The sequence below is a fragment of the Hirundo rustica genome, chromosome 6 (assembly GCF_015227805.2).
Source record: "Hirundo rustica isolate bHirRus1 chromosome 6, bHirRus1.pri.v3, whole genome shotgun sequence".
Classification (NCBI taxonomy): Eukaryota; Metazoa; Chordata; class Aves; order Passeriformes; family Hirundinidae; genus Hirundo; species Hirundo rustica.
This window is the reverse complement of record NC_053455.1, coordinates 20,404,150-20,431,594: the sequence shown is the minus strand read 5'-3', so window position 1 is coordinate 20,431,594 and position 27,445 is coordinate 20,404,150. Positions and strand designations below refer to the sequence as shown.

At 37.2% G+C, this 27,445-nt stretch overlaps 1 protein-coding gene across 1 annotated transcript in view; it reads right to left on the bottom strand.

Moving 5' to 3' along the window:
* Positions 1–3,548: 3,548 nt before the first annotated feature.
* The window catches only part of SEL1L (SEL1L adaptor subunit of SYVN1 ubiquitin ligase), a 37,054-nt gene continuing 13,157 nt past the window's right edge, over positions 3,549–27,445 (bottom strand). The window contains exons 6-21 of the mRNA XM_040067066.2: positions 26,352–26,514; positions 24,844–24,897; positions 24,703–24,762; positions 24,000–24,081; positions 23,534–23,688; positions 22,727–22,783; positions 21,612–21,680; positions 18,781–18,858; positions 17,568–17,630; positions 16,689–16,776; positions 16,285–16,433; positions 15,542–15,707; positions 14,010–14,084; positions 12,229–12,401; positions 8,757–8,885; positions 3,549–7,529 (exon numbers count right to left, since the gene is read on the bottom strand). Of these exons, the coding sequence (XP_039923000.1) occupies positions 7,326–7,529; positions 8,757–8,885; positions 12,229–12,401; positions 14,010–14,084; positions 15,542–15,707; positions 16,285–16,433; positions 16,689–16,776; positions 17,568–17,630; positions 18,781–18,858; positions 21,612–21,680; positions 22,727–22,783; positions 23,534–23,688; positions 24,000–24,081; positions 24,703–24,762; positions 24,844–24,897; positions 26,352–26,514 (1,765 nt within the window). The 3' untranslated portion in view covers positions 3,549–7,325. The remainder of the gene's footprint in view (positions 7,530–8,756; positions 8,886–12,228; positions 12,402–14,009; positions 14,085–15,541; positions 15,708–16,284; positions 16,434–16,688; positions 16,777–17,567; positions 17,631–18,780; positions 18,859–21,611; positions 21,681–22,726; positions 22,784–23,533; positions 23,689–23,999; positions 24,082–24,702; positions 24,763–24,843; positions 24,898–26,351; positions 26,515–27,445) is intronic.

The following is a 27,445-nucleotide window of genomic DNA, read 5'->3' as shown; positions in this document are numbered from 1 at the left end:
CTTTTCTATTAATTTTAAGTATTTACCATGGAATTTTTCAGTTTTCAGCCACAGGGTTATTTGCAAACTGTTTACTCTAAATTTGAGAGCTATGTTTTATGATGCTGAACTAGTATCACCAGAAACATTTACAAGTATTTTGTATCAATCTATCTTTTGGAACTTAACTAAGAATGATATATGTAGTGAAGAGTAAACTCTTTGGGGTTGTAAACCCAAACATAATAATTAGGCCAATTTTTTGCAATTACATGCGCAAAAACCTGAAGTATTTTTCATGTCTCTATGGAGCTATTCACTGAATATGCAAGATAGAGTAGGCAATCAGTTAATATACAACATTCAGTTTGTTAGTTGAGAGATTACGTCAATGAAGAAATCCTTCTTTCTTGCTCTGAGAAGTTCCTACCTACTTGCACCCTTTGCCTTCCTAAAAGTCAGACTCCTAGTAGGGAACTCAGTAAGGCTGTGAGTTTAGCAAAGAGGCAGGAAAAGCCAACACAGCTGCGTGCAGTGAGATCACCACATTTATCTCACTGGGTTTGAATTCTCTTACTAGAGTCACCTCCCTTCTGTGCAATGTTTGCCAGATTTCAACCACCAAGTCAAAGACAGAATTATTTGTAAAAAATATGAAGTCCTTTACTTCTCCAATTACATCTGAATATTAACGTAACCCTGGATTCCACAAGAAAATGTATACATATTTTGGGGTTGCTATTCTTCCTAATGGACTGTCCAGTCCTATAATTGATGTGATGAAAACTAGAGATGAAACTAAATACAACCTGAAAAGAATTAACTCAAGTCCTCCTGACCTCACACCCCCAGTAACAAAGATAACAAAATCATTTTGGAAAATGAACATGGAGGTTGTCAGGCCTTCAGCCTTTGAATTCAAAGCTGGATGATTGTTCAAGATGTATCCTTTTTATAATGCAAAGTTATAACCCTTAAACTGGAACATTCCACATATTTCTTCAGTAATTTTAACATCAGCTATACTCATGACTTAAGCCTATGAAGCGTGTTTGACTTTATCGCATATCCCTTTTTAATACTAGCAATGCAAATTGGTTATTCCTTTAAAATTGCTGTTGACTAGATCTGGGAAAATTTCCAAATAGTACTAGTAATAACAATAAGTTATTTAGAAGTGCCTAAAATGCCATTAATTAATAGAATTTCAGTATATAGCCAAGTCTGGAGCCTAGCAGACATTAAAGTAAGATTGGACAGAAAAAAGTAACAAAATCTTTTTAGTTAATGTTTTCAAGCTATTTGAATACCTCAAATACTGCACCAGATGATCTCAGTGAAAAATGATTTAAAAATTTTTCTTCATCACCTATTGCTAAACATTTTCACTTATTTTTGTAGGAAAGGTTTTGTACTCTAAGAAAATATGGGTTTAACTTTACAAAAGAGGCCACTCTCCTGGAAGCTGTGCACACAATGTTCCAAACAATGTTGGAAGACACTCTGGTACATTTTAGAATGATTTACATACTACAAAAATTTTAATAGTCATGGGAAGGTAATTATTTACCAGCTCCTTCCAGAAGCTACAGTGATTTTTAATTCTGATTTTTTTTTAATTTGCTCCACAAATATGAGAGAAATGAGGACTGAATTATTTATCTTGTTAAGTTTCTGAAGCTCCTGCAACCAAGGACTTCTTATATCTCTGTGTATGTGTGATACACACACACACACACACTCACAGATATACATACATTCTCCCAAGATGACAGTGACTCAAAGCGTGGAAGTTACTCCATTCCCAATCTTTGAGACCTCAAGTATTTAACAAGTCCAAGTTGCCATTATTGTCTAACACCCCCTTGTGGCTACAAACACACCCCAGGTACAACATTTTTTTCCTCCCAGCAAAAGCAGTTAATTAGAGGCAATAAAAAAAGTTGGTATGAATCTTGCACAGACATGGAGCCACATTTGTAACAGATGGGAACTGGAACAACTAATTTTACAGAACAGCCTGTGTTTAGGAGGAAGAATGAAGAAAAACAAGTATACAGAAAAAATAAGGAAATATAGAAAAAGATTGACAGCAGAATTGAAGAGCTATAATTTCAGTATCTTGCAACACAAAAAAAATTATATTCCTCAAAGTTATTTTCAAAAATCTGGAATTGCAACCCATGGTACATAGAAAGCTGAAAAAACTGCATTCCAAAGAAATAAAAATGTGAGCAACCCATCTCTGTGGAAGCTAAATGACATCACTCTCTTACTACCTGAAATGCAACTACAATGGTACTCCATTTCCACTTTCCTTTCTGAATATAAAATTTAAGACTAGTTGTTACAGTTTTTATTATCTGGATAGATGCTACACTGCCCTCCCTCATCCTTCGCTTTAGAAGAAGTTGATTATAGTTGACTGAAGATCTTTGACAGTAAGTAGGCTAGAGTGACTTTTTTCATCAACTATTCTTTATAAAAAGAGGAATCAAAGTCATGATTCAGAAAATCCATTAATATCATGACAAGAGGAAGAACATTTTGTCATTACACCAAATAACACAATCAAATCAAACAGGTCTTGTACGTTTAGAAATTATACTCTCTAATAATATTTTAATTCATTTTAGTCTCAAGACTAAAATATAGAGAATACAGCAATATAAAAACCAAAACCAAACAAAGTATACTAGTTTTCAATGAATACCATCCAGGAGCTTTTTTAAAGAAACAAGCAACAGAAATCCCAAACACTCCCCAACACCTCATCATATAGGTACTCAAGTCCCTCCACAGAACAGAGCTCCACATTGACTACAGGCTACAAAAAAAGTATCTATACTTGACCCTACCTCAAGTATGTCAGCAATCACATCTTAAACAATGGACTTTTTTGGAAGTTGAGCTGCTTTTAATACCTGCTGTTCAGCTTTTACCTGTAACAAGTGCTATTGGCAGGAGCAGACAACATGGAAAGTCTCCAAATAATTCAGAAAACTATGTTAATTTGAGCTGATGCGCAGGATCACTTACCTACTGATGCCTTTCCAAGCCATTATTGCTCCCTGCACTGTCCTTACTCTCCTTCTCCCCAATGAAAAAGCACATTGTAAAGCCCATCAACTTAATGAATTTAACAAGGGAGACTTGGTCTCAAAAGGTAGAGCCTGAAGGGATGAAGGGTCAAAAACGGCCAGAAAAGCAAACAAATTTGTCAGCTTGGAGCAGTCCCTCCCCCAGTATCTGTTCCAACTGACTGAATTATCCCTATCAGTATTAAAAATACAGTAGTAAATCTAAATTTACTTGAATCACACAGTTCTGTGTCTACCAGGCATGGTATACATGCTATATACACCGTCACACACACACACACAGAGGGCAAGTTTATAGCGTAATTGAAGACAAAATGCATAATGATCCATTCCCCCTTTCTTTGCCCTAAGAAATGGAAGTGAAAATATGAGAATCCTTATAAAAAGGGATGCATTGAACAGTGGCATATCCAGTGCACATGACTAGCAATTCACATCTGTTATCATAACCACTGTGAACACTGAGGGTAACCACACAGGTGGTATCTTTATTTCACAAGATTAAAGATACAGTACAAAATGAATCTGTACATCTTTCTATTAACAGAATTTGTTTACACAATTATATTACATTTGACCAGCCTTTATACTGATTTTTAAATACAAAATAAATTTACAAAACTCCTACAAGACCCTTTAAAGAACTGTAGCTGATAAAAACAAAGGGTTCCCCCCGATAGTCCCTATTTGCCATATGCATTTGCAGTAGTTCAAATCAAACTAAATCTTTTCAGTTTAATATTCTCTGAAAAAAAAATAGAATTTCAGTTCATTGTTGCCTATCTAAAAGGAAAGCAACTTGCAAAGGTGAGTGTAATCCCCTTTTATAGGCCAAAATTAGCATATAAGAGGTGAAAATTAGATAATGCATAGTCTTAAAAAGTCCTTTCACAAGCCATATCTTAATGTTCTTCACCCAAATTAAAACATTTGATAGTTTTTGTTTTGTTGTTTTTATTTTTTTTTAGTAAGAATGGCTGATTTATGAAAGATGACTAAGAGTAAAACTATCTCGCAAGAGTCTCACAGGGATGTTTGTATCCAAGGTCTTACCTTCTATTACACTGTCCCATCATGGACAATATAAAGCAAGAAAATTATTTCAACAGATAGCTCTGGGACAAGTTTCACCAGTGATGAACTAAAATCCTGTTTTCTCAACAGTTCAGTGTTTCTTCGAACTAGCAAGAACAGCTAATGTCTTTGATTAATAATTTGAGATGCAGAACAATGTGTTTCTCCGTATTTTCCCAGTTTTCCTACATATAAAAATACCACCAAGAACACTTACTGCTCTGTAGCTCCATTTTCTGCGCAGGGAAAGAAGAGCATGTGTCTATGAAGGTCAAATAGGCAGGCTCTGGCCTATGTTACTACACACAAAGAATACAATTTTTCTATTCAAACCATGCTAAACACACCCAGAAAGGCTTCTCTTAAATCAAGTTTCCCTTCTAAAATACTCCTGCATATAAACTATAGGATAACCTGCGTGCTACCAAAAGGGAAAAGTCCTTCACTGCAGTAAAATGAGCAACTCAGCTTCTTCAATAAAAAGATGCCTGATTAACTGAGTGCAAAAGGAACATATTGCTAGTAAGAGTTAAATACACTTTCCTCAAAATGCAAGTTTCAGAACAGAGTAGTAAGGGATTGTCACAAAAACTTAAGTCATGTTGCAGATAACTGATTTAGAAAACTTATTCATTTCTTTAATCCCTGAGTTAACTTGCCATTATTTATGGTAAGTGCCTTTTTTCTTCTACCACCACATTCAAATGAATGTCATCTGAAAAGTTAGTGGTAGTATTTTGGTGGAAGGGAAAAAAGCAGGAGAAAGACTTCCTTATTGCTCCTTCAAAAAGCATTTTTTTTTTTTTTTTAATTATGTAACTTGCTGATCTTCAATTATTTTCTTCTGCTGATTTCTTGGATGTAAGAATGCATCAGATTCACTAAAAGTCATCTAAAAGACTGTCACATAGCAGCAGTGATAAGAGATTCTCATGCAAGTAGAATAGAGGTTTTAGAATTTAGTTCTAATAGATGAACAACCAAAACATTTTAATAATGCAGGAACAAAATTGTTAAATTGCCTAAGAGAGCAATACCAATGAACCAATGGTATTTAACTGAAAAACATTTCCCATATATTCTTTAATTTACTCATGCCAAGCTAAAAAGAGTTATTAAGTGACGGTGGCAAAGTATTTCAGCAGGAGTGTTCAGAAGTCACAGGTATCTTAGAAATGCAGCTGGGGAATGCTGTACATATAAGACACTGTATTTTAGTTCAATACTGTTTCATCTGCTAATGATGCTTAAGACTGAACAAGACATTCCTCTACCACATGCTGCAACCCTCCACACTAAAATTAAAGATTTGTCTTCATATGACCAGCATAAGTGTTCTGAAGTACTGAGTTCTACCTATAATACTAGTACCTTTAATACTAGTAATCCGTGACATTTCCATTTACAAAAGAAGGGATTGCTCATCTTCTATCCCAAACGAGAGATCTAGAGTGCAATGATCTCCTTGCAAATGTATCAAGTATGAAACCATACCAAAATCTCAATTCTAAATAAAGTGTACTGATATGCTGTTGCCAATACACAGAAAAACATTTGCAGGAAAAGGAGCTCTTAACCCTTTAAAGACATCTTTTGTCAGAAAGCAGCTAAAGCCTCATTTGTATTCACTCAGCTTTATAATAGCATATTCAGAGGGTTTAATGCTAGCACAGAAACCAATATTTAACTACCATTGGTAAATAAAACAGACACTTCTGCATTTCGTGCTTCTAAACTATTCCTCCACTGCCTCCCACCCCCAGCCCCGGAAATTATCATTCAACGAATATTGTCTCTAAGTGAAGATTCCTCTTGCAGTCTTAAATCATCAGTCCACAGGTCACATTCTTTACACTCATTAAAAGGCCTTTACATTGACCTGGTGGCATCATGAAGCCACTAGTCTTCTTTCTCTTTGGATTTTCTTGTTACAAGGGTCCTGGAGATGGCACAGCCAGAGACATTACTGTGACTTTCCCCTATGCCAGGTACAACAGAGGTTGGTAACAGCCAGAGCACCCCTGCAGCTCTGAAGTAGCATCACTGACATAAGCCCATGCCCTTTTGTAGAGAGTATGCATTTCTGTGGCTTTTTTTGTAGATGCACTAAGCAGACGCATGCATGAGATAAACACATTTCTTTCTTGCGGTGCAAATAACTAACTGGATTGTTGAAAATTAAGCACAGAACTTTCAACTCTAAAAGCAAGTCAGCTAACTCATGGAGATTTCTGGCTCTTCCCTTTCTTCAGTGTGCGCAGTAATACTGGTGCTTTCTGCAATCTAGATGCAGCCTCTTAGTAAAGACAAATTGAAATTTAGAAACACTACCAATATGGTATCATGTCATGAAGGATTTGTAGTTTGCATGTAGTGCAAACTACACAGGCTCCTGATAAGTCTTAGATGTATGTGAGATCTGGGCACTGTGCAGACAATTTAAAACTGACGAGCTTTACAGAACCAATCTGTCCCACTCTACCTCATGGGCTACATAGTGACTGCTGAGACCTGCCTAAAGGGAATGGAGGAAGATATCCAAAGCAAAAAAAAAGCACAAATGGAGAGTGGCATGTTTGCTGGCTTAGTTTTACAGGGTTTATCAATATTCTATGTTAAACCATCCAAGACAGCCTAAAAGACCAAACTGTAAGAAAGACTAAAAAAATTAAATACGGACTATAGAAATACTTGGGATGCAGGTCAGAATTTAAGTTCCTAACAGGTCTAGTCTTTTCAGAATTTCAATACAGTTCAGCTTCTTGGACTTAAATTGGCCGCAAATTTATTATTATTATTTTTATAAAGGGCAACTGCTATCAAGCAGGCAAAAACCTTCTACTGCTAGACTTCTGTCTCTCTGGGAGATGAAAAGGACTCTGAATAAAGAAGAACTAGATACAGCAGGCAACATTTTTGTAGTAGCACTCTTGTGTTTCCATGAAAAAAAGCCATAGTGTTATTCCATTGGCACTGAAATAACATTCAAATCAGTTTCAAAATAATTTTCTTATCCCTGAAAAAAGGCATCATTCTAAGCAGCTTTCAAACATTTTCTTTTAAACTTCTTTGTGCCTCTTTTGGGGGAGGGACTGTTGATCCAAAGTCCTAATTCACAATGAAAATTGTTCCTTTTGGAAAAATCCAGTTCTTTCACGGAGGCTCTTGTTGCTATTGTGGTGGTTGATGCTCTGGGGGTGGTTCTTGTTGAGGCACAGCTGGCCGCAGTCCTGCTGGTCTGGGAATTGCTTGGTGTTGCCTTTGTCTGTAAGCTATAATTGTTCCCAGGAGCAAGGCGATGATAGTCATAAGGTAGAGGTCCCACTCGGGCCCCAGCAGCTGGTCCATATCAATATGGGAGAATACTTCTCTTATCTAAGAAAGAAAAAGTCCACATCATGTCAAAGAACACAAAGGGGAATTTACTTTGATTTTAAATTTGACTTGTAACGCTTTTCATGTACCAGGTTTAAAACTTAGTGGCTCTTTCCCTCTCTGAAAAAACTAGTATCATACCAGTGACATTCTTAGTTTCTATGAACTAAAATACCACTAAGAGCCATGCTATATAGAATGAAGGTCTCTGTTTTCTATTTTAGAGGTGAAAGTTCTCACTATGGAGTTTTGTGGCTTTCCCATGAATGACAGAACATTAATCCTCAGGACACTTGTGGTACCATGCTGAGATTTGTGCAGGTAATGCACAGGGAAATTAAAACGACTTACTGTTAGTTTTGATTGAAGTGCCTTTTTGTAAGTCTCCATTTGCATAAGGATCAGCCAAACATGCATTCTATGCTTCACTACTGTACCTGATGATACTGCAATCACTGCCAATTTAAATCTGCAGCAGCAGACTTAAAACTAGGAAAAGCTGTGTTCTGCATACTAGCTTCTGTGAGTGCTATGTATTTGCCCAATTGACTTAGAGTATTTTGACTGTCCTCAGCCTCAAGACTACTGTAATTTGTCAGACTCTGTGAACTGCCTGAAACTGCATTTGCTCTAAGTGCTAATAACTTCCATACCATTTTAATTTGTTAACAAATCCAACAAGGTAGTAAGATATCAGAACACTAAGAAATATTGGAAAGACTTCACTTTAATTCCAGACAATTTTTTTTCCAGGGCCATCTCCCAGTAGAAACACAATGAAATACAAATACCTAAACTATCTAATACAAATACATCCCCCACCCCCAGAGATCAAACACAACTCTAATGGGGTTGTTACAGCTGAATATAAAATAGCATGAGAATTAGAGATATAATTTTTTCCCCCCCTGAACAATTATGTCAGTTAATTTTGCTTCATTTTGATAGCAGATGGTCATGGATTAGAACAGTCAATGGTTTTGAGAAATTCTCTTCAAGGGAAGAACAGCACAGAAGAGCACTGCCTGTGCACATTTCATTTTCACAGAGCTTCATAAATAGGAAATAATAATGAAAGCTTCAGTGACTTTCTTGATACACAACAGTAGAAAACAAATTTAAGTCTGCAGAAGGCTCAAGCAATACTTCTACTTAAGTAAGATTACAAATTTCCTTTTAAAAATGGAAAACACATTTGCTGTTTTCCTTTAATTCTGCATTACTTACATTGATTTCCCGTATATACTGCAGGGAATAAATCACTCCAAGCTTGCAAAGTGCAAGGAAGACTGGAACCTGAGCATCTGGGCTTGCTTCAGCTGCCATGTCATAGAATCGTTTTGCAAGATGAATATCCTAAAGTTAAGAAAATTCAAAGCTCAGTTTTAAAGAACTTGAAAAATTAACTATAGGGTTTTCTTCCTGAGATATGTTCACCTTTGAATATACAAGTAAATGGAAGTTTCAGTTTGAGGAGGAAGCTATTTTAACAGATGCTAGAATTGAACTTCACAATCAGGTTAATAATAACATATACAATCTATTCACTGTATATCAAAGCAAATATTTCAGTAACTCTAGTACTCTAACATCTCCAATATCACAAGAAACATAAAAGACTAAGAAAACCCAAGTTTCAGAGGAATATGCAGCAGCATTTCCTCTCAGTTACACTCCAGTATGCCTGGTGCATAGTGCAGCTTCTAATTATTTCTGCACATATATACAAATTAGATTTTACTACTCGTCCAAAATGCACATAACTGTCATTGGTGAGAACAGGCGAAAGTATGAGCACAAACAGAGAGCAATTTAAGGAAGAGCGTAAATTAGTGCTCTTTGTTGGCGACTAAGAACTGAGGGTAGATATTCTGAATAGTTTAACTTTCCTTGTGTGTTTAGTGTTTTTTTGGCTCTGCTTCAGATATATACTGTGCAATGTTAGGATATTTGGATACAAACTGGCTATGTTCAACCAATGACATGAAGAACAGGCTCATGGAAGACTTGCCTCTGAAAGTGCTCTAAATTGGACACTTAAAATAAGAGAAATCTCCAGGACTTCATGCTGCATGCTCATTTGATAATTCCCTGATGATGAAATACCATAAAGTTTTTCTGCTCATTGATACAGTGGAAATAACAGTATGAAAACTGACATATTAAATGAATAACATGTAGTAGCTCATGTTTTAGTATTTTAATTTAATGGAACAACCCTTAATACTCATTGAGGGTGGAAAGTTTATCTTTTGTATAACTATTTAAAAACGCTTCCTTACCTCTTTTGCACTGTGCTAGTGTTGGTGTAAAAGGAGATCCTAAATAATGGCTTATTTTAATTTCTAATTAGCAAGTACTTCATTCTGCTTATGCATTTACTCTGACTTGACAGGAAAGTGCAAACTGTAGGACTCTGAGCTATAACACACGAATAGCACTGAAATACCACACCAAATCTTAAGATGATACTGTAATAAAATAAACTCATTCTTAATTTTGAGCAGTTTACGGAAACAGTCTTCATTCTGACATGTAGCCTCAGGGATTGACAGCATTAAATCTATGAAGAGTGTCTAAATGTACACATGTAAGATTTCTGAAAGGGCTTAATGTTTGGCATTGATCTGGTCTGAGTTTGAAAACCTTCTTGGTACAGGAAGTGCAGCATAAAATTCTGTATGTAAGAAAAAGACTCTTTATTCAATAATTAAAGTGAGAATAAGGCAAAAGCTCTTTGATGTAAAAAAAAATAAAAATCCCCACATTAAGAAATACCACAGTTATCCAGAATGAACAGTGACCTGAATTGAAGTTGTGCAGGCCACTTTATTGAAACATTCTCCCTAGCTCTGGAGTGTTTGCAATCTTAATGACATGGATCTAGGTGAGGAGAGATTTAAAGTATACATATCTTTCTTCAAAACACTAACCCTCCAATTTTGTTACATACTACAGTGCTAGTACAGTTTATATGTCCCATCCAGAAGCCTCTAGTGGAAAAACACTTCAGTGGTAGACATCTTAGTGCATCAGGAAATATGACTTTAACTGTCAGTCATTTTCAGAGGTGCTCAGAATTTAGCAATTTCCATTCTGTGAAAGGAAAGCCAAATATTCTGCTTCATGCAAAACTCAGTCTTAGCCTTTTTTAGAATACCCTGGGCCAGCCCCTAACCTTATCTAATCAGTCCTAATCTCCATCTTCCCATCCTACAGTTGTAAAGTTTTAGAATACAGAAAGCAAAGACATATTCAGAATTACTAAAACTGGTTTTATACATGCAGTTTCCTTGCTTAGACACCTCAGTGCTCCTTTCCCATATCTATATTGACTATCTTTATTTCCCTTAAAACTCAACATTTCATTCCACGATGGATCTGAAGGAGGGAAAGCATTACTCCTTTGCATAAGCTACATATACTCATCACGAGCCTCTGTGCCCTCATTTTGGCTCTCTGCGGGCAGCCATCTCTGCTTCAGGTTGGAGAATACTTGGTGCAAGTGACAGCATTAGGAATCATTTTTCTCATCACGCTGAACATGACGCAAGAACCTTTTCAAACCTTTTATTTGATCTAAACTGTGTTGTATTCAAGACAGAAGCAAAATAAAAAGGCCCATGCCTGAAATTTTTTTTTTTTAAAGAAAACCTCCAACGTTAGAACTGTTGATTTTAGCCACAGACTTATTTTCAGAAGTTAACTACTATTGAGGGCTCAGTTACAAAGGGAAAACCATCTTAAAGTAACACTTGAAAATAATCTTTAGAAAAAAATGCAGTTTGTGTACTGTATTGTCACTTCTACATTAAGCATCTTTCAAATGTTGATTGCCTGATGCTGCCAAAGTAACAATACTGACCTATTAATTGCTCTACATTGCTCTCATATTTTGTCAAGAAGCAAAAATTGGTCTTGTAATAGACCAATAGAGTAATTAAGAGGTGCATACATAGACAAAAAAAGTTGAAGATCACTGAAAATAGAGAAAATTAAGCCATTTCTTACAGTTTCAGGTCAAGTTATTATTAAATGCATACAATACGCTAAGGAAGGCTGCTCAAAATTAGTATGCAACTGCCAATTGCATTATTTTGACACATATGTTGCTCTCGATTCCATAAGAATTAACTCATGGACAGCAACACACCACAGGCTTCTTAGGAGAACCAGATATACTGCCTTCTTTTGATGATGTAGCTTGCCTAACTTGAAAAAGCACAGCTGATTTCGTCCTGGTTAGGCTTTGCTACCTTGTTTTTAAAAAATCATGATACAGGAAACAATTTATTTCGTCCTGGTTAGGCTTTGCTACCTTGTTTTTAAAAAATCATGATACAGGAAACAATTTAACCAGTGTTTCAGAGGACCAGAATAATCCCGTACTAAAATAGCACAAGCCTGGAGTTGATTTGCATTCATTTCACTACACTTCAAAGTCTTGAAAGCATTACTGAAGCATGTGGCATTCTTTTTGCTAATATTCACCATCTTCCCTGTCTATGCATCATTACTTCACATAGTTTAGTGCGAAGTCAATATACTTGTCCACTGCCTATTGGTGAATGTATTGGGAGACATGTAATTCCAATTAAATGGTTAGATAGTACCCAAAGCCCAGTAGAAGCTATGGACTTAACTGAATATTAGCATAAGTACTCTAACAAAGCAGACTCCCAGTCTACAGCTTACTCACCTGCTTGATGCCCAATCCCTTCTCATGCATGTAGCCCAGATTAAACATTGCTTGAGCACTGTGCTGCTGTTCTGATGCCAGTCGATAGTGAATAAATGCAGTTTCATAATCGACATCAGTACCAAACCCATAAAAATGGTAATCTCCAAGTTTAATTCTTGCAACAGTATATCCTATAAATAAACAACAAAAAAGGGTAAAATAGCTAAGCAAAGAAACCCTTTTGGCTTCCTACGAAGATGCAGTAGGAGCGTTAGTATTACTTTTCACAGTTTATACAAACTGTTTATCTTTCACCACCTGCTGACATAAACAGCTTTTAGTTTTTAAATTTGGTTAAACTAACCAAAACACGACCAATTTCTATTTGCAGATAAGACCTCTTCCTAGTAATCCTACCAACATTTTTATTGGTATGAAGTGGTATCAACTAAAAACCCATAACATGTTCATAATCAGGCACTTATTACAAAAAAGCTTTTCATTTGCTATACAGCCTTTAAAAGATTCAACTTCTTTTTAAAAGCAGTGACCCTGGAAACTTGTAAAATACTGCCTCATCATCCATGTCATCATCTCAATTTCTTAATCTTCAACTAAAAGCCTTGAAAGTCTGAATTTGCACGGTACTCTTGCTCTACAGTCAAAAACTAGTAGACAGGTATTAGTGTAGATGCATCCATTTGGAAGTTAGATACCTCAAGATATTTCACCATTAAGTTCACTTTTTGCTTATTTTAGGGTAGGATCACAAGCACCAGAATTTGTGTTGTTTGGACATCAAGGCTGCATTTTTCATCACTGGACTCTGCTTACTTTGAACAGGAAATATTATATTGTATTTATTATACTATTATATTATACTTCTTATAAATGATGAAAAGTAACAAATTACTCTTAAGGATTTTGGATCTATTTTTCCAAGCAGATATATTTTCAGAAAAGTCAACATAAGCATTACTAATGTTGTTTAACACTGCTCTACAATTCCATACAGAACAGCAAAAGAAATACACAGTACATTTGTATTTTAGTCCTTTTAGTCTTCAGAATCACAGAAAGGCTCAGACCTGCAAGGATATTGTAATGACACTATAGCTAACAATAGAACAAAGAACACTAACTACCCTACCTGGAATACAACTTCTGTTGAACAGCAGGAGGTGAACATTCCCTCTTTACAAGTTTCATAGCAAAACATGCAATTGCATGTTAATGGCTTTATTAAATGTTAAGGAAACCTTCCTGTCTGACCATTTGGGAGGCACTCTGGCCATCACACTCCCACCACTACAGACTGTTACTGCAGGGACTGAGCCACTTCCCCACTTTGCAGTGGGTGGCTGCAAGAGCTGATGAGTGCTTGACTCCCTACTTGTGCCACTGTCACACAGTCAGATGAGCTTTCCTTACTGGTTTGACCCTGGGTTTTCAAAGCAGAGTCTCAGATGGCTGAATCTTTTAAACAATTTAATAATGGCACAGAAACGCAAAAAAGCAGGTTGAGCTTGTATTTCCGAGGAGGAATCCCAAACAAAGGAATCCCATGGGCTTTTATACCCTCACAGTGTGTTCGCACTTAACTCTGGGGTCCTTGGCTCCCATTGTGTCTCTCACCTGTGCCACAGGTCCCTGTGCCCTTTGTTATACAAAGCATCGGCAGTTCTCAGCCCCTTGCCTTGGGCTCCTCCCACCCAGAGCTCATCCTGCAGCTACAAACCTACACTGAATGTATTCCTCAGCATAAAAATAAGCTGATTGGAACTGTGAGGTAGACATACCTTGAGAAGCTGCTCTATTCCAGTGAAGCAAAGCTCGAGGATAGGTTTCATTTTCTCCTACTATGCTAGCTTCTTCTAAAGAAGAAAATAATCCAGTTAAATAGATCCATGGTATTATGCACACATGACCACAAAAAACACCCCTGCTTATTATCTTCAGTCTGCTGAAATGAGTTAAAATCTTGAGACAATCTGTGTTATGGAACAAATGATTCAACCCATCTGAAACTTAAAAAGCCCCTTTCATTTATATGGCCATTCCACTTACCTGCCCACATAAGAGAGCTAGGAACAAACAATATAATTTCACCCTGAACTATGGCTTACCAAGCATCTCTCACAGTCCAGCTGTAGGAGACTCTAATGCATACTGGAGGATGGCAGAAAATGCAAGTTTTAAGAGCACATAATTTGGACTTCGACAAATACAAGGTTGAAGTATAGCCTGTTATAGTTTGGCCATCTGAAACCCAGGACCAGTCAGGTAAAACAAAAGCTTAAACACCTTAACCAGCCAGAGACTAAAGTCTCTCTTTTACACAGCAGTGCTTCGGTTACTTCAGAGGTTATTCATGTCACAATTTGAAGGTTTGTGAACTACCAGAGGTCAGACAATTCAAAAGATTTATAACTTGAACTTCTAGTGTAATTATGGTTTCAGCTGTATTATCCCACAGCTGACACAAAGATTTTCTGTATAAAACATACAAAGTAATTTTAAATCAATCTCCATTTGAGATGAAGATATATCTGAGTAAAGACAGAGTTTTAACTCAAGGAAAAATGCTGTTTCTTTGCAAGCATGCACTTCCAACCAAGACTGTCATTACTGTACCTTATCTAAAGGTGATTCACTCAGACACCTTTGAAAAACATTAACTGGAAATTAAGATGTCAGATTAGCCTATCAGCCACCAATAGCTGCTTTCATTACTAAGATAAAAAGCTGGCAATGAGACCTAGATTTGGTATAAAGTTTAAAATACTAGGTTTTGCAGTTTCTAGAAAGATTTGCCATTGTAGTTCCATTGTCTCCCAGTGACTTCAAACTCTAATAAATCCAAGGTCTAGGCATCTAGTTCCAGTAAGACACGTGGGACAAGTTTTTTTTTCAAATCTAAGACTGCCCAGCTCCTTACCCCTGCTTCAAGAGTAGCATCAGCAAAGTTACAGAAAGAAGAAGGTGCTGAGAAAACACATTACAATAAAAAGAACAAAGGACACTGAGACTTCCATGCATAGTACAGGTTGAAGGTAAACCTAATGCAATTCCTATTTTTACAATTGTGCTTAGGAAATCCAGGGCAGAGAAGCTTTTTCACTGGGCAAGTTTCTAAAGTCTCTCTACATATGCCATTTTAAAATTCCTAAGTAAGAAATTAAATTTTTAGCCTACAAAGTCACCCTCAGAAGTGAAAATGTAAACTGATTACTTTCCAGTGTCAAGAGCAGGAAAGAGGACAAGAGCTTCATCAAAGTTCTAACATGCTACCTCCAGAAAAGCCGTTTTCAGTATATATTCAGATTCTTACTCTGATCAAGTATGAAAGCAGCATTGCTTTGTGCGACTTCATAGCCTTGTTCTGCCAGAAGAAGGTACTGAACCACAGCAGAATTTGAATCACCATCTTTATAGCTGTTGTAGGCAGTCATCAGTCTTTCAGACCAACGCCCCCGTTCACATACATTCTTAAACAACTGCAGAGGAAAAAGGAAGGGGGAGGATACTGGTTGTCAGGAACTTAAAAAATTTAGGTTTTGCAAGAAGTAACACTTGAACATTCTGATGCTTATTCAAAATATTTATATTTCACATGAAAAACATGACAAGCAAACTCCACTGTTTAAGACAGGCTTACTTTAAGATACAAGTCGCTAAGCAGACAGAAGCTTAGTAATTTGTAAGATTCTTACTAAGTAAAAGTAGTAAGTTGTAAGATTCAGATGCTTACTCGGAATAATTTAGTATCTTTGTTTTGTTACACTTATATGGATGTATAAAATAAGAATTTGGAACTTATAAGTTACTGCTGCTTGCTTTGTGTTACATTCTTCTGATTTCCTTTGAACTTAATAAAGGAATGACAAACCAGACACAACATAAAAGCCAAAGGTTTTTCTCATGAAATACAAACAAGTTTGCTAATATAGCACTTTCCCTTTTGACAGCCTTGACTTTGCAGTCACTGCTGGAAACGTCCTACACAGGCTGATGTGGTTATAGCCGATCTCTTGCATGTCAGTATTACTGATCTTTATAAATGCGTGACCTTACCTCAACAGCAGTATGACAGGACCGCATCACTCCAGTGCCAGTAGCATGCATCTGAGCCAGATTATAAAAAGCGAGAATGTGGCCACCCTGGGAGGCCAGGTTAAAATATTTCAAAGCTTGTTTATAGTCTTTCTTGACTCCGATGCCATCTAAAAGAAAGATTTAATCATTGCTATTCACTCCTCTTCAAAAGCAGCATTTTATGAAATATAGTACTTACTCTTTAAAATTACTCTAGAAAAGCACTGTGAAAATGTTAGGAAAACCCAGAATGAAATACAAGTTCCATGCAGTAAGCATGTAGTAATTCTACGTGCAGTGTATGCACTCTTCCAATGCCACCCAGTGGACAGGGACTGAAAGAGCAGGTGCTCAGACCTGCAAATGGTTTTGTTGCCACTTACTGTAATACATGGAGCCTAGCTGAAGCTGTCCATCAACCCATCCCTGTTCTGCAGCCTTCTGGAAATACTTCAGTGCTAGCTCATAGTTCTGCAGGAAGATTTGGTCCAGTCATTAGAGTCTTGCAATACACCAAAGTTTAAGAGAGAAAATACGCATGTGCATATGTGAAAGGACAAATCTGTTTTACAAAAAAATTACAGCAAGATTTTCCAGTGAAAATATTCCCCTGTTCAAAATTTGGTAGCTGAATATGAAACAGACTACAATGATATTTAGCCTGTTGTAACTCTGCAGCTATCTCAAAGCTGGTATCCAGCTACCATTGCTATGAAAAGTTACGCTTAACAGAATGGAAACTCTGATAGGTTTCTAGAACACTTATTTATTTCCTCAACTCTGGGCTAATTTAACTTTTGAGTATCTTTTTGCATGGCTAAATATAAAACATTTGACAAGAAACTTTCCTGTGGGAAAAGCAATAAAGCAAATGAACTAATTAGAAGTTTCAAAGTGTTCCTCCACTCCCACAAGAGACAAAATGGGGACAGTTAGGATTTGTTTTATTTCACAAGAAAATGATAGACAAGCTCAAATCCCCTACTAAAATGCACACTTCTATGCATTTCTAATAGCTTAAGCAACATTTTCAAACTTTTGAGAGGAAAATCAAGATGTTTCTTTCACAGCTGCTAATTCCTAAATGAGTATTTTTTTTTTAACATTACAGATCTCCTCAAGGAATTTTCAGTGTAACAGAAATCTTCACAATTAAGCCTTCTACAGTACTTCCCTCCAGAGGAGAAAAAAAAAAAAAATCTGTTGACAACAAAAGGTCACACAATCACCTATGATTAGAAAGATGACTGTCAAAAGCTTACCACTGGAACACCTCTTCCATAGAGGTAAGCCATTCCTAATCCACTCTGTCCAACTGGATTACCCTGAAAACAGAAATACACTTCTGAAAAGAAAGGCATAACCTACACCCACATCTTTCAAATGTGTATGTCTTTAACATCATTAAAACATACAGTATTCAAGAGAGATTCAATTATTGCTCCTAGTAATAGTTATTTAGGGAGGAAACAGCATTTACAGTAATTTTTATTCAGTAACTACTCACCTGATGAACAGGGAAAAAAACTTTCAATATCAGTTATGAAAGTCTATTGTGTACTTTTACAGCATCATAGAAGACATAGAAGATGTAGAAAGTTGGGGCACTAATAGCTTACTTATCTCTAGGTTTTCCAACTTCAAAATGTTTTGGGTACTACAGAAGCTCTCAAAACAACTCCAGGAACTCTAAGAACCTGTGTTAAGGGTAGAAGGGTGACTCCTACGGGCAACATAACTAAGCACTGCCCCTGCAAAAGCAGGCACTATGGCACTCATTCAGTGCCAGGACAGGCATTGGGACACATCAGAAAGATTCAGTGAATGTAGGGAATGAGCACATTGATAGATCCTCACTTTGGCACAGAGATGTGGAACAGCATTCTGACTACGGAATATAAGAACCATGAAGGCAGTTACCTTAAAACAGTCCCTTCAGAAATTAATGTAGTGTGTTTCACATACTAAACACCCTTCCTGGAGGACTACTCATGCTTTAACTGTATAAACACTACCACCAGGCACAGGTCAAAGACAGATATGAGGGATTAACATGATCAAAAAACATCATCCCAAAAAGCAAACAGCCCAATGAAATGAGAGGCATAAAACTACTATATAGTCACAAAACGGAAGCACTGTAAATTCCTGTGACAAGACAACTTCAAACTAACAAACACTAGCACTTCACAGAATTGCAGACTATTTGTATGGACATTATTTCATATTGAGGAAATAGAGTTAGACTCTACTGATGAGAGTTAGACTCCTTATGCTGAACACAACTTCATGAAGAACCATGGCCAGAGCAGATTTTGACATCTTGGCCAGGCAAGATTATGGGCTAATTAATCTGGGACAGAAGCTGTGAGTAGGTGTGTGCACATGGAAGAGCACATAAAGCATTTGCAGCATTTCAGAGCTAATCAACTTCTTAGTGCACATGCTGTAGTTCCACCTTACAGATAATCATACCATATCAGCAGCTTTCTTGAAATACTGAAGGGCCGTTTCATTGCTCTGAGGTACAACATCACTTCCTTCTGAGTACATCTGAAAGAGAAAGCCAATATTGAAGAACAGCCAAAGTAGTCAGTTTAGCATGAAGACCATGAAACATCTTCACTTTAAATATTGAGAGGGAGTCCATTGTACTTAAGATTATTCTGACTATTGCACTACTGAATAATCATTAAAACTTGTCCAGAAGCAGAAAATACATCTATCTGCTGTAAAATTCAGAGGGTTTAACTTTCTAATGGAAAATGAACTGCCCATAAAATTAAAAGTTTTTAATGACAATACCCTTCATTTTTAATTTCTACCAACGTGCAGCGATAAACATGCAGTCATGCAAAAATCTGAGACCAGTGGAAATCAAACTGTATTGGCAGCCAAAATACTTTGCGAAAGCAAAGTAAAAATCGGTTACTAAACACAGTTCACTTCAACAATAATTAGCAACAAAACACTCAACCAATAGACAAAGCAGGAACTACAACGCCTTCTGAGTGCCTTGAACAGCACATTATGTTATTTTTTAGGCTTTAAGGACATTAATTTTGCATCCTCTACTACTATGACAGCCTGAAAAAGATGAGCTAGAGCTGGTGCTTATTGTAGCCTAACCTTTGAAGGTACTCAAATGGAGTGATAAGGATTCAGCTCCTCACAGGCTTTACATAGTCTGCAACCCAGATCTCATAAAGTGACCCAAATATCTTTCTAAGCAGTAATACATTATCATTACTGCCAGCAGCCTGCCAATCATGTTTTAAATTAAAAATCATAGAATATATTGGATTAAAGATCATCTAGATCCAACTACCATGTCATGGCCAGGGATGCTAGCCACTAGACCAGGTTGCTCACAGTCCAAACCAGCCTGGCCTTCAACACTTCCAGGGATGGGACACCCATAACTTTTCTGGGCAGCCTGTTCCACCATCCCACCACTCTCTGAGTAGAGAACCTTGGCCTAACATTTAATCTAAATCTCTCAGTTAGTTTAAAACCATTCCCCCTTGTCCTATTGTTGCCATATTATTTTAGCCTTCTGATTGTTTACATTTTTGTAGTGGAATCTTCTCACAGATTGTAACATAAAGTGATTGTTTTCACATTCCTCCTTGGAGGAGGGACAATTGATGGACTTCTAGTCTGGCCAGTGGGGTGGAGAGGTGGCAACCTTATTCTCCAATCCCTGGTTATTGTTCAGAATCTATATAAGCGAGGTCAAGTAAATAAACTTCCCTTCTTTTTGCTCTAAACTTGACTGTGTATCACTCTTTTTGTGTACTCTAGCAACATCCTATCACTATCTGTTGTGCAAAATGTTGCTCTTCCTCTTCTGTAAGACCCCTTGAGGTACTGGAAGGTTGCAATGAGGTCTCCCTGGAGTCTTCTCCAGGCTGAAGAACCCCAGCTGTCTCAGCCTGTCTGCACTGGAAAGTGCTCCATCCCTCTGATCATCTTGATGGCCCCTCCTCTGTATTCACTCCAACAGCCCCATGTCTTTCCAGTGCTGAGGACTGCACACAGTACTCCAGGTGGGGGTCTCTCATAAAGGCAGAGTAGAGGGGGAGAATCACCTCCCTCAACTTGTTGGCCACTCCTCTTTTGATGCAGGCCAGGATGCTATTTGCCTTTTGGGCTACAAGCGCACACTGCTGGGTCATGTCCAGCTTTTCACCCATGAGATCCCTCAAGTCTTTCACAAGGTTCCCAATGAGTTCATCTCCCAATCTGCACTCATATTTGTACAGGTGCAGCCCTCCCATTTGCACCCCTTGAACCACATGAGGTTCTCATGGTTCCACATCCCAGTTTTGTCCAGGTCCCTTCGGATGGCATCCCATCCTTCTGTTGTGTCACTGCACTGCTCAGCTTGGTGTCATCTGCAAACCTGCTGAGGCTGCGCTCGATCTCACTGTCTGAGCCACTGGTAAAGATATTAGAGAGCACCAGCCCAAGACAGAGCCCTGAGGGACTCCACTTGTCACTGGCCTCCGCCTGGAGGTAAAGTCATTAATCACAACACTCTGGCTATATCCATCCAGCCAATTTCTTATCCTCCAGATATTCCACTCTTCAAATCCATACCTCTCTAATCTGAAGACGAGGATATTGTATGGGACCATGCTGAAGGCCTTACAGAAGTCTAGACAGCTCTAATCAGACATTCTTCCTTTGTTGACCATTGTTTTTACTCCATTATAGAAGGCAACCAGATTGGTCAGGTAAGATTTGCCCCTAGACAAAAAGGCCTTACATCTGAGATAACTGAAACAATGGCCCCCCTGCAGACAGATTCAGGCTTTAGTGAAAAGTAAGCACAGGCCTATTGGCAATTCTGCCTCAGATGCCTCAATTCTCTACACAGAATGAGATAGGAAGAATTTCCTTCTCATTTCCTTTCCAACTTAGTATTTCCTGCTGGGCAGTTTTGAGAAGCCTAGCTTTTCCCCATACATTGTGTGGAAAAGAATACTTGCCTATTTAGAGTTTTGAATTCCACCACAGAAAAACAACATGTAGGTATTTTATTACTTGATTAAAAAAACAAAACTCTAGTTCAAGCACTATTGAAAAAAACCCCCAAAATTCCTAAAGTATAAGAAAACTTACTTACAAGATGTAACAGACTACAACACTCAAAACTTGCAAAAAAACTCTAAACGGGCTAAACAGCAATACTTATATTCTAGAATTCAAGTTTTAGATGGCTTGATATCAGAAAGTAGGAAACATTTGCTATTTTTCATTGCAAGGCAGTTTTCTTAATTTTGAGAGTGTTTATATCTTACCTTTCCTAGAAAAGCCATAGCATGGGAATTGCCAGCATTAGCTGCTTGATTGAAGTATTCAAATGCTCGCTGCAGAGAACAAGTGTTTTAGCCACCATCACTATGATCTGATTAACTTTTCTTGCAAATGGAGTAGAGGCAGGTAGATTTATTTGCCAAGTTACCAGGTTCTGGGAATAAAAGTTACCAATCCCACCTAATTTAATATATGTGACAGGGTTCTTCACTTATATAACTGCAATATTAAGCAGCAATCTCTCTAACCAGTATATTCCAAAAACCAGAAGGGGGAAAAGCATCAAACTACAACTGTTACTACGCACTAGCTACACAGGTAAATCTTACTTTCTTAGTGTACCATCAAACCCTGTTTAGAAGAGGCGAGATTTGCCAAATCCTTTTCTACTTTTACACAGAATTTGGTTATACTCCTTCTGACCACTCACTATCATCTCTGAACCCTCCTGAAGCAGTCATTTTGTGGTATACTAAATAAGATGACCAATAAATAATTTTTCTATTAAGTAATTACTTTATTGGATGAAATAATCCTCAGGACTGTACAACCTTAGCTCTCCATTTTTTCAATATGTACATCAAGACAGGGTTAGCTATTTTAACTTACATAAGTAAGGGAGCTAGCCAGGCTTACATCAGCAGAAGTTCTACTTTCTATGCACGCTTAGTATCTTTAGTATTTAGAGTTGCAGTGCTCTGTCTGCAGAAGCAAAATATTCTTGCAAGACACAAACTACACTATCATCATTAATACATGTCCACTGCATCATGGAGATTGTACCACCTTTAGAAAAGCTCAGCTAGCTCCAGTACTACTTGATAAAAACTGTTTTTATTTTTGACATTCTCATTTCGAAGATGGTTAGTATTAAACAAATTATGTAAAAAAAATCAGTTCCATCTTCTAGTCACAGATTAAGTTTTACTGAACAAGGCTACTGAAATTGTTATATACCATACAGTGGTACTTACACACTTTTGCATCACTCTTTTCTCAGCTATACTTTTTCCCCTTCTTCCTAGTAGTGTAATATGCACTATAGTGCATATTAATTACTCTGCCTAGTAGTGTAATATGAGATACAGAGAAAAGGTACCTGATGATTTTGCTCTACTCCTCTTCCCCCATGCAAGTGCAACTGTCCAAGGCCAACCTAAAATAAATTTTACATCACAAGTAAGTCACTTTTCCCTTGGGATTGCCTTTTTCTAGCCATACAGATACGGGTGAGCTAATTACATGCACAAAGATAGACAATATCAGAGTTAAAGATGCCAAAAAGTTTGAAGGCACAGATTTCCTTCAATAACTACAGTACTATCCCACTTTTTCACACTAGCCTAAATAGAAAATAATCCTAGATAGAAGCAACATACTGTCCTAGATGTAAAGTAACAACTGTTCATTCGAATCCTGCATACCCAAGTCTTAAGTCATACATGACCAAGTTGGCTTGGGATAATTTGCCTCTATTAGCATCCTCCTCTCCTGCACTGTGTGCAGAAGAGGTTGAGCCTGCAGCATGCAGGAGCCACGCAAGAGCGGGATCAGTGAGAAACTGAAATCCCTTGTCAAGGCCAGTTTTTCTTCTAGCCTACCTCCACAACAACCAAAGCTATCCTTGAAATAGTCTGCCTGGTTTCTAGTGAAAGCCAAGTCTCATTCCTAAGATGCTAAACTCGCAACACTTTGGACTTTAAAAAAAAATTTGCATCTTCTATCCAAGTTCTACCTTTAACACACTAAAATATACGTCTTTTCACATAAAAGCTAATGGGGAAATAGGAAACAGGTTGATTCTGAATGAAGAGAACACTAAAGCTCCAATGTCTCTCCTAATTTCATAAAGCTGTTCTGTAATTCTTGAAAATGTCTGAATGCCATCAGATGAACTGAATTTTACCTGTGCTTGTACATCTCCCTTCTCTGCTAAAAACTGGTAATACTGGATCAAATCTTCTTCTAGCATTCCACTTGCCATTCCTGGATTTTCTATTTCATCTGCTAAGCGAATTCGCTGAACCACTGTGCCACCAGTCAAGGAAATGTCACTAGCAACTGCAAAACAGATGAGATAAGTTTTCAGACAGGTTTTTTCAATGCATAAGTTACACCATAACTTAGTAAAACCAGATGTATACAGAGCTTCAAACTGTAACTCAAGAGGGAATTAATTACTTTGATGCGCTCCAAGCCATTTCAATAGAGATAAAAATAGCATATCATAATGCAGAGCCAAATGGATTACTTGATTAATAGCAGGAATTCTCTATTTATCCTATTAGTGTTGGGAGTACTTTAGTATCTTCCAGTTGAACGATACAGAAGTACACCAAGTCAAGAACATTACCCTAGTAAAAAGCTTTTACCGTGATTAGCTACAAGTCGGTAGTGAGTGAGAGCAGATTCACAACTCTGAAGGACTCCTATCCCAGCCCAGTAGCGGTAACCCTGGAAAGGAAATGATGTAAATATGGGACTATCAGTTACTTGAGACATACTGCTTGCCATGTTACAAACGTTTTTCACATTACTTTATCAAGACTTGACGAGACAATAGGCTGGACAAAGGCCACGAGTCCATTGTAGCTACATAAAAAATGGACGACTGACACTATTAAAGGTTAAACATGGCCTATAGAGTTCAGCTATTACTCAAGAAAAAGCAAGTAAGCGGAATGATGCTTAAGGGTGAACATGTAAAGCCTTTTATTTACATACTGCACTTTCTCTTAAATCTCACAATACTGATTAAATACACAATCAGCATTTTCTGTAAAGATCTCTTTTATAGTTCTCATTAGATTACAAAAATTTTAAGTCTGACAATTCTGATTTAAGTCAAGAGACATAAACATGGTCAATCCAAATTCACAGCAGCACATAGCTTAAAATGAGCAGACTCATCTTTGAATTAAAAATGAATACTGGGGAAGCTACTATTGCCCACCCAACACATGCAAAATGATCTAGTATTTGGACAGGGTGTTCATATGAAAGGAAATCTTAACACTGAAAACATAGCAGTAAAAAAACACTTGCATGTTTAAGGTTATTAACCATCTTACTTACCAAGATCATATGAGCGATCAGATTTCCTCCTAAAGCTCCAAAAGTGTAATACACCAGGGCCTTAAAACAAAATCATTGGTTATTTAACATCGGCCCCCAAAAGAAACTACAAGACCACACACCGAAAATTTTCTGAATTACCTTAGCTTGACTAGAATTGACTCCCAGACCAGATGCATATAGAAATCCAAGAGCCTAGAAACAAAGTAAAGTTTGTCAGCAAACCTTTTAAAAAAACCACGGATCAGTTTTCCTGGAATACATATGCATAAAGATTCAAAGCTGCAAAGATTATGCCAAGCTCTACCTTCGGTTTGATGCTGCCTATATCTATGCCCTTCTCTGCCCCTTTTAGAGTAAGAAATTTCTAAATCATTCAGTTGCTTAGGATGCTAACATAAATTAATGTTTCACCAGAATTTAGATGAGTGAATCAAATGCACGGAACAAACTGCTACTTCCCTGAATATCAAGTGTAGATCCAAAACAGTGAAAGTATCCCAGTCTAAAGACCCTCAAATGGAAGCTGATCAGTCAGGTTATTCATGTATCCAGTTTGCCTCAAACACCAGTGTAAACATCTGCGAACCACAGCCCTGCAGAGAAGACTTGTATTATTTGATTCACAGACCCTATGGATTTACAGTTTTCCACCTTTTCTGTCACTGGTTACTTGCAATTGTGACTATAAATATAAACAATCAGAACGTACTGAGTTATTTGGCTGAGGTTCTCTCAGAAGTTATTTTTGTTCTTAAGATTTACGTAGTTATTGCTCTATTATAACACCTGTTACAGCTGGTAGCTCAGAACAGAAACTAGTAGTGCAAAAAATAGTGTATATGTAAAGATGTCTATGCTTCACAGTATTCTAAGACTGTTCTAGGCAATCTGAAAGCATACACAAAAATTATCTCATGCAGACAGTACTGAAATCTAGATCAATAAAAGTCAAGGTCATCACTGAGAGTTAAGTCTCTAGAGAAAACATGTTCCTGGTTTTTATGGTAAATCAGTACTCCACCATTAAACAGGGAACAGCTGGAGATTTGGTAGCCAAAGAGAAGAAAGCTAGTATCTCCTTAAAAGGTGACACTTCCAAAACAAATGAGAACTAAACAATAGGTATACGCAGTTACTGAGACATTAAAATAAATAATACCCATATTTTATGACATTTTGTAATAGTGAATATGAATAAATCTGTGTTCAAAGAGACAGAGAAAAAGCAAGTCCCAATCTACTAAATACATACTCCTTCCTAGGAGATTTTTTTTTCCCTAGGTAATAAATTGGCGTCATCTCAGATAAAACTGTAAATGAAAATCCACAACATTGCACAAAAACCACATAAAAAGTACACAATTTCAGAAGGTTTGCTGGCTGGAGTCACCTATATCTACCCTGGTTTTTTGACTTACACATCCAATACTGTCAGTCATATAATAGGAAAAAAAATAAATTAGAGGACCACCACCCTCTCATATTCCTAGTAGTTAAACGTTTTTTTTTAAACGCAAACAGAATATATAGTTTGTGTTTAATCTGAGGGTGCAAGTGCCATCTGTAAAAGGACCCTAAAGGAAGTACAATCCATAAACCACTTACAAACCTATAGAAGCATCTGTAGAATCTAAGGATATACATACCATTTGTCCTTTAGGAGAACCTTCTTCTGTTAGTTTTTCAAATAGGTCTTTTGACGACTGGATGTTCTGCTTCAGGTAATCCCCAAACAACAAAGCATAAGACACTTTCTCCATGGCCTTGGTATGATTCATGTCAGCTGCTTTCAGAAGATACTGATATGCTCTTAAGAGAAAACAATTTCTTTGTTAGCTTGAAGCAAAGTAGCAAATTCCATTTGTAAACATAAAGATTCTGGAGAGGGGTTTTCTTTCTCTGTTTTAGCTTTTATTTTCTAAAAATGCACCTGCCTACAGTCATTTGTTCCAGCTACAAATCATCAACATAAGCAACAACTCATGATTTAGTTAATGGACAAGCTGAATTTTAATGTTCGCTCTACTCCACAAGCAAAGCAGTATGCATTTCCTCTCCTCGAAGATATACAAGAAATTTAAGGTCAAATGATCATATTTTGGTAGCAACAATTTTTAGTTCTGTACTAGGTATTCAGTAGAACAACTCCTGTAACAGTCTCATATATCATGGTAAAAAGAAGCAGCCTGAAAAAGACAATGGAGTCTCTACAATTTGAGTACAAAACCACTCCAGTGAAAACACCAAGCCCTGGGCTCAAGACTACTGCATACATGATCAATTTTGTGCTGAAAAAGCCATGCTAACAATCAGGGGGATCACTGGAAACCTCTCTTTCTATTTCAATCTCAGAATGTAAAGAAATTACTTAAAAGTAATTTCACAGCAGCTGGTTTCACAGCAATTAAAACCCCTTTTAATTAAACCTTTTACACATTACACAGTATCAGCAAGCCTGCTTCAGCTAAACCTCAGGGACCTTCAACAGCACTCCAAGATTTTTCATTTACCTCTCCCCCTTTCTAGTCGCAGGTTTGTTCTTTAGGACAGACAGAGGCATACCTGGGTCCTCACAGAACTTGATCTTCTAAGAAAATGTAGGGCATACAAGAGAGCTAACACCTAATATTGCTTTAGAATTCTTACACTATGCTATACTAAAAATTACTACTCAGTATCCAATAGATATTGCTGCCCTTTGTCTTTGCCAAGGTGCAGACAACTTTAGATGTGCCTCACT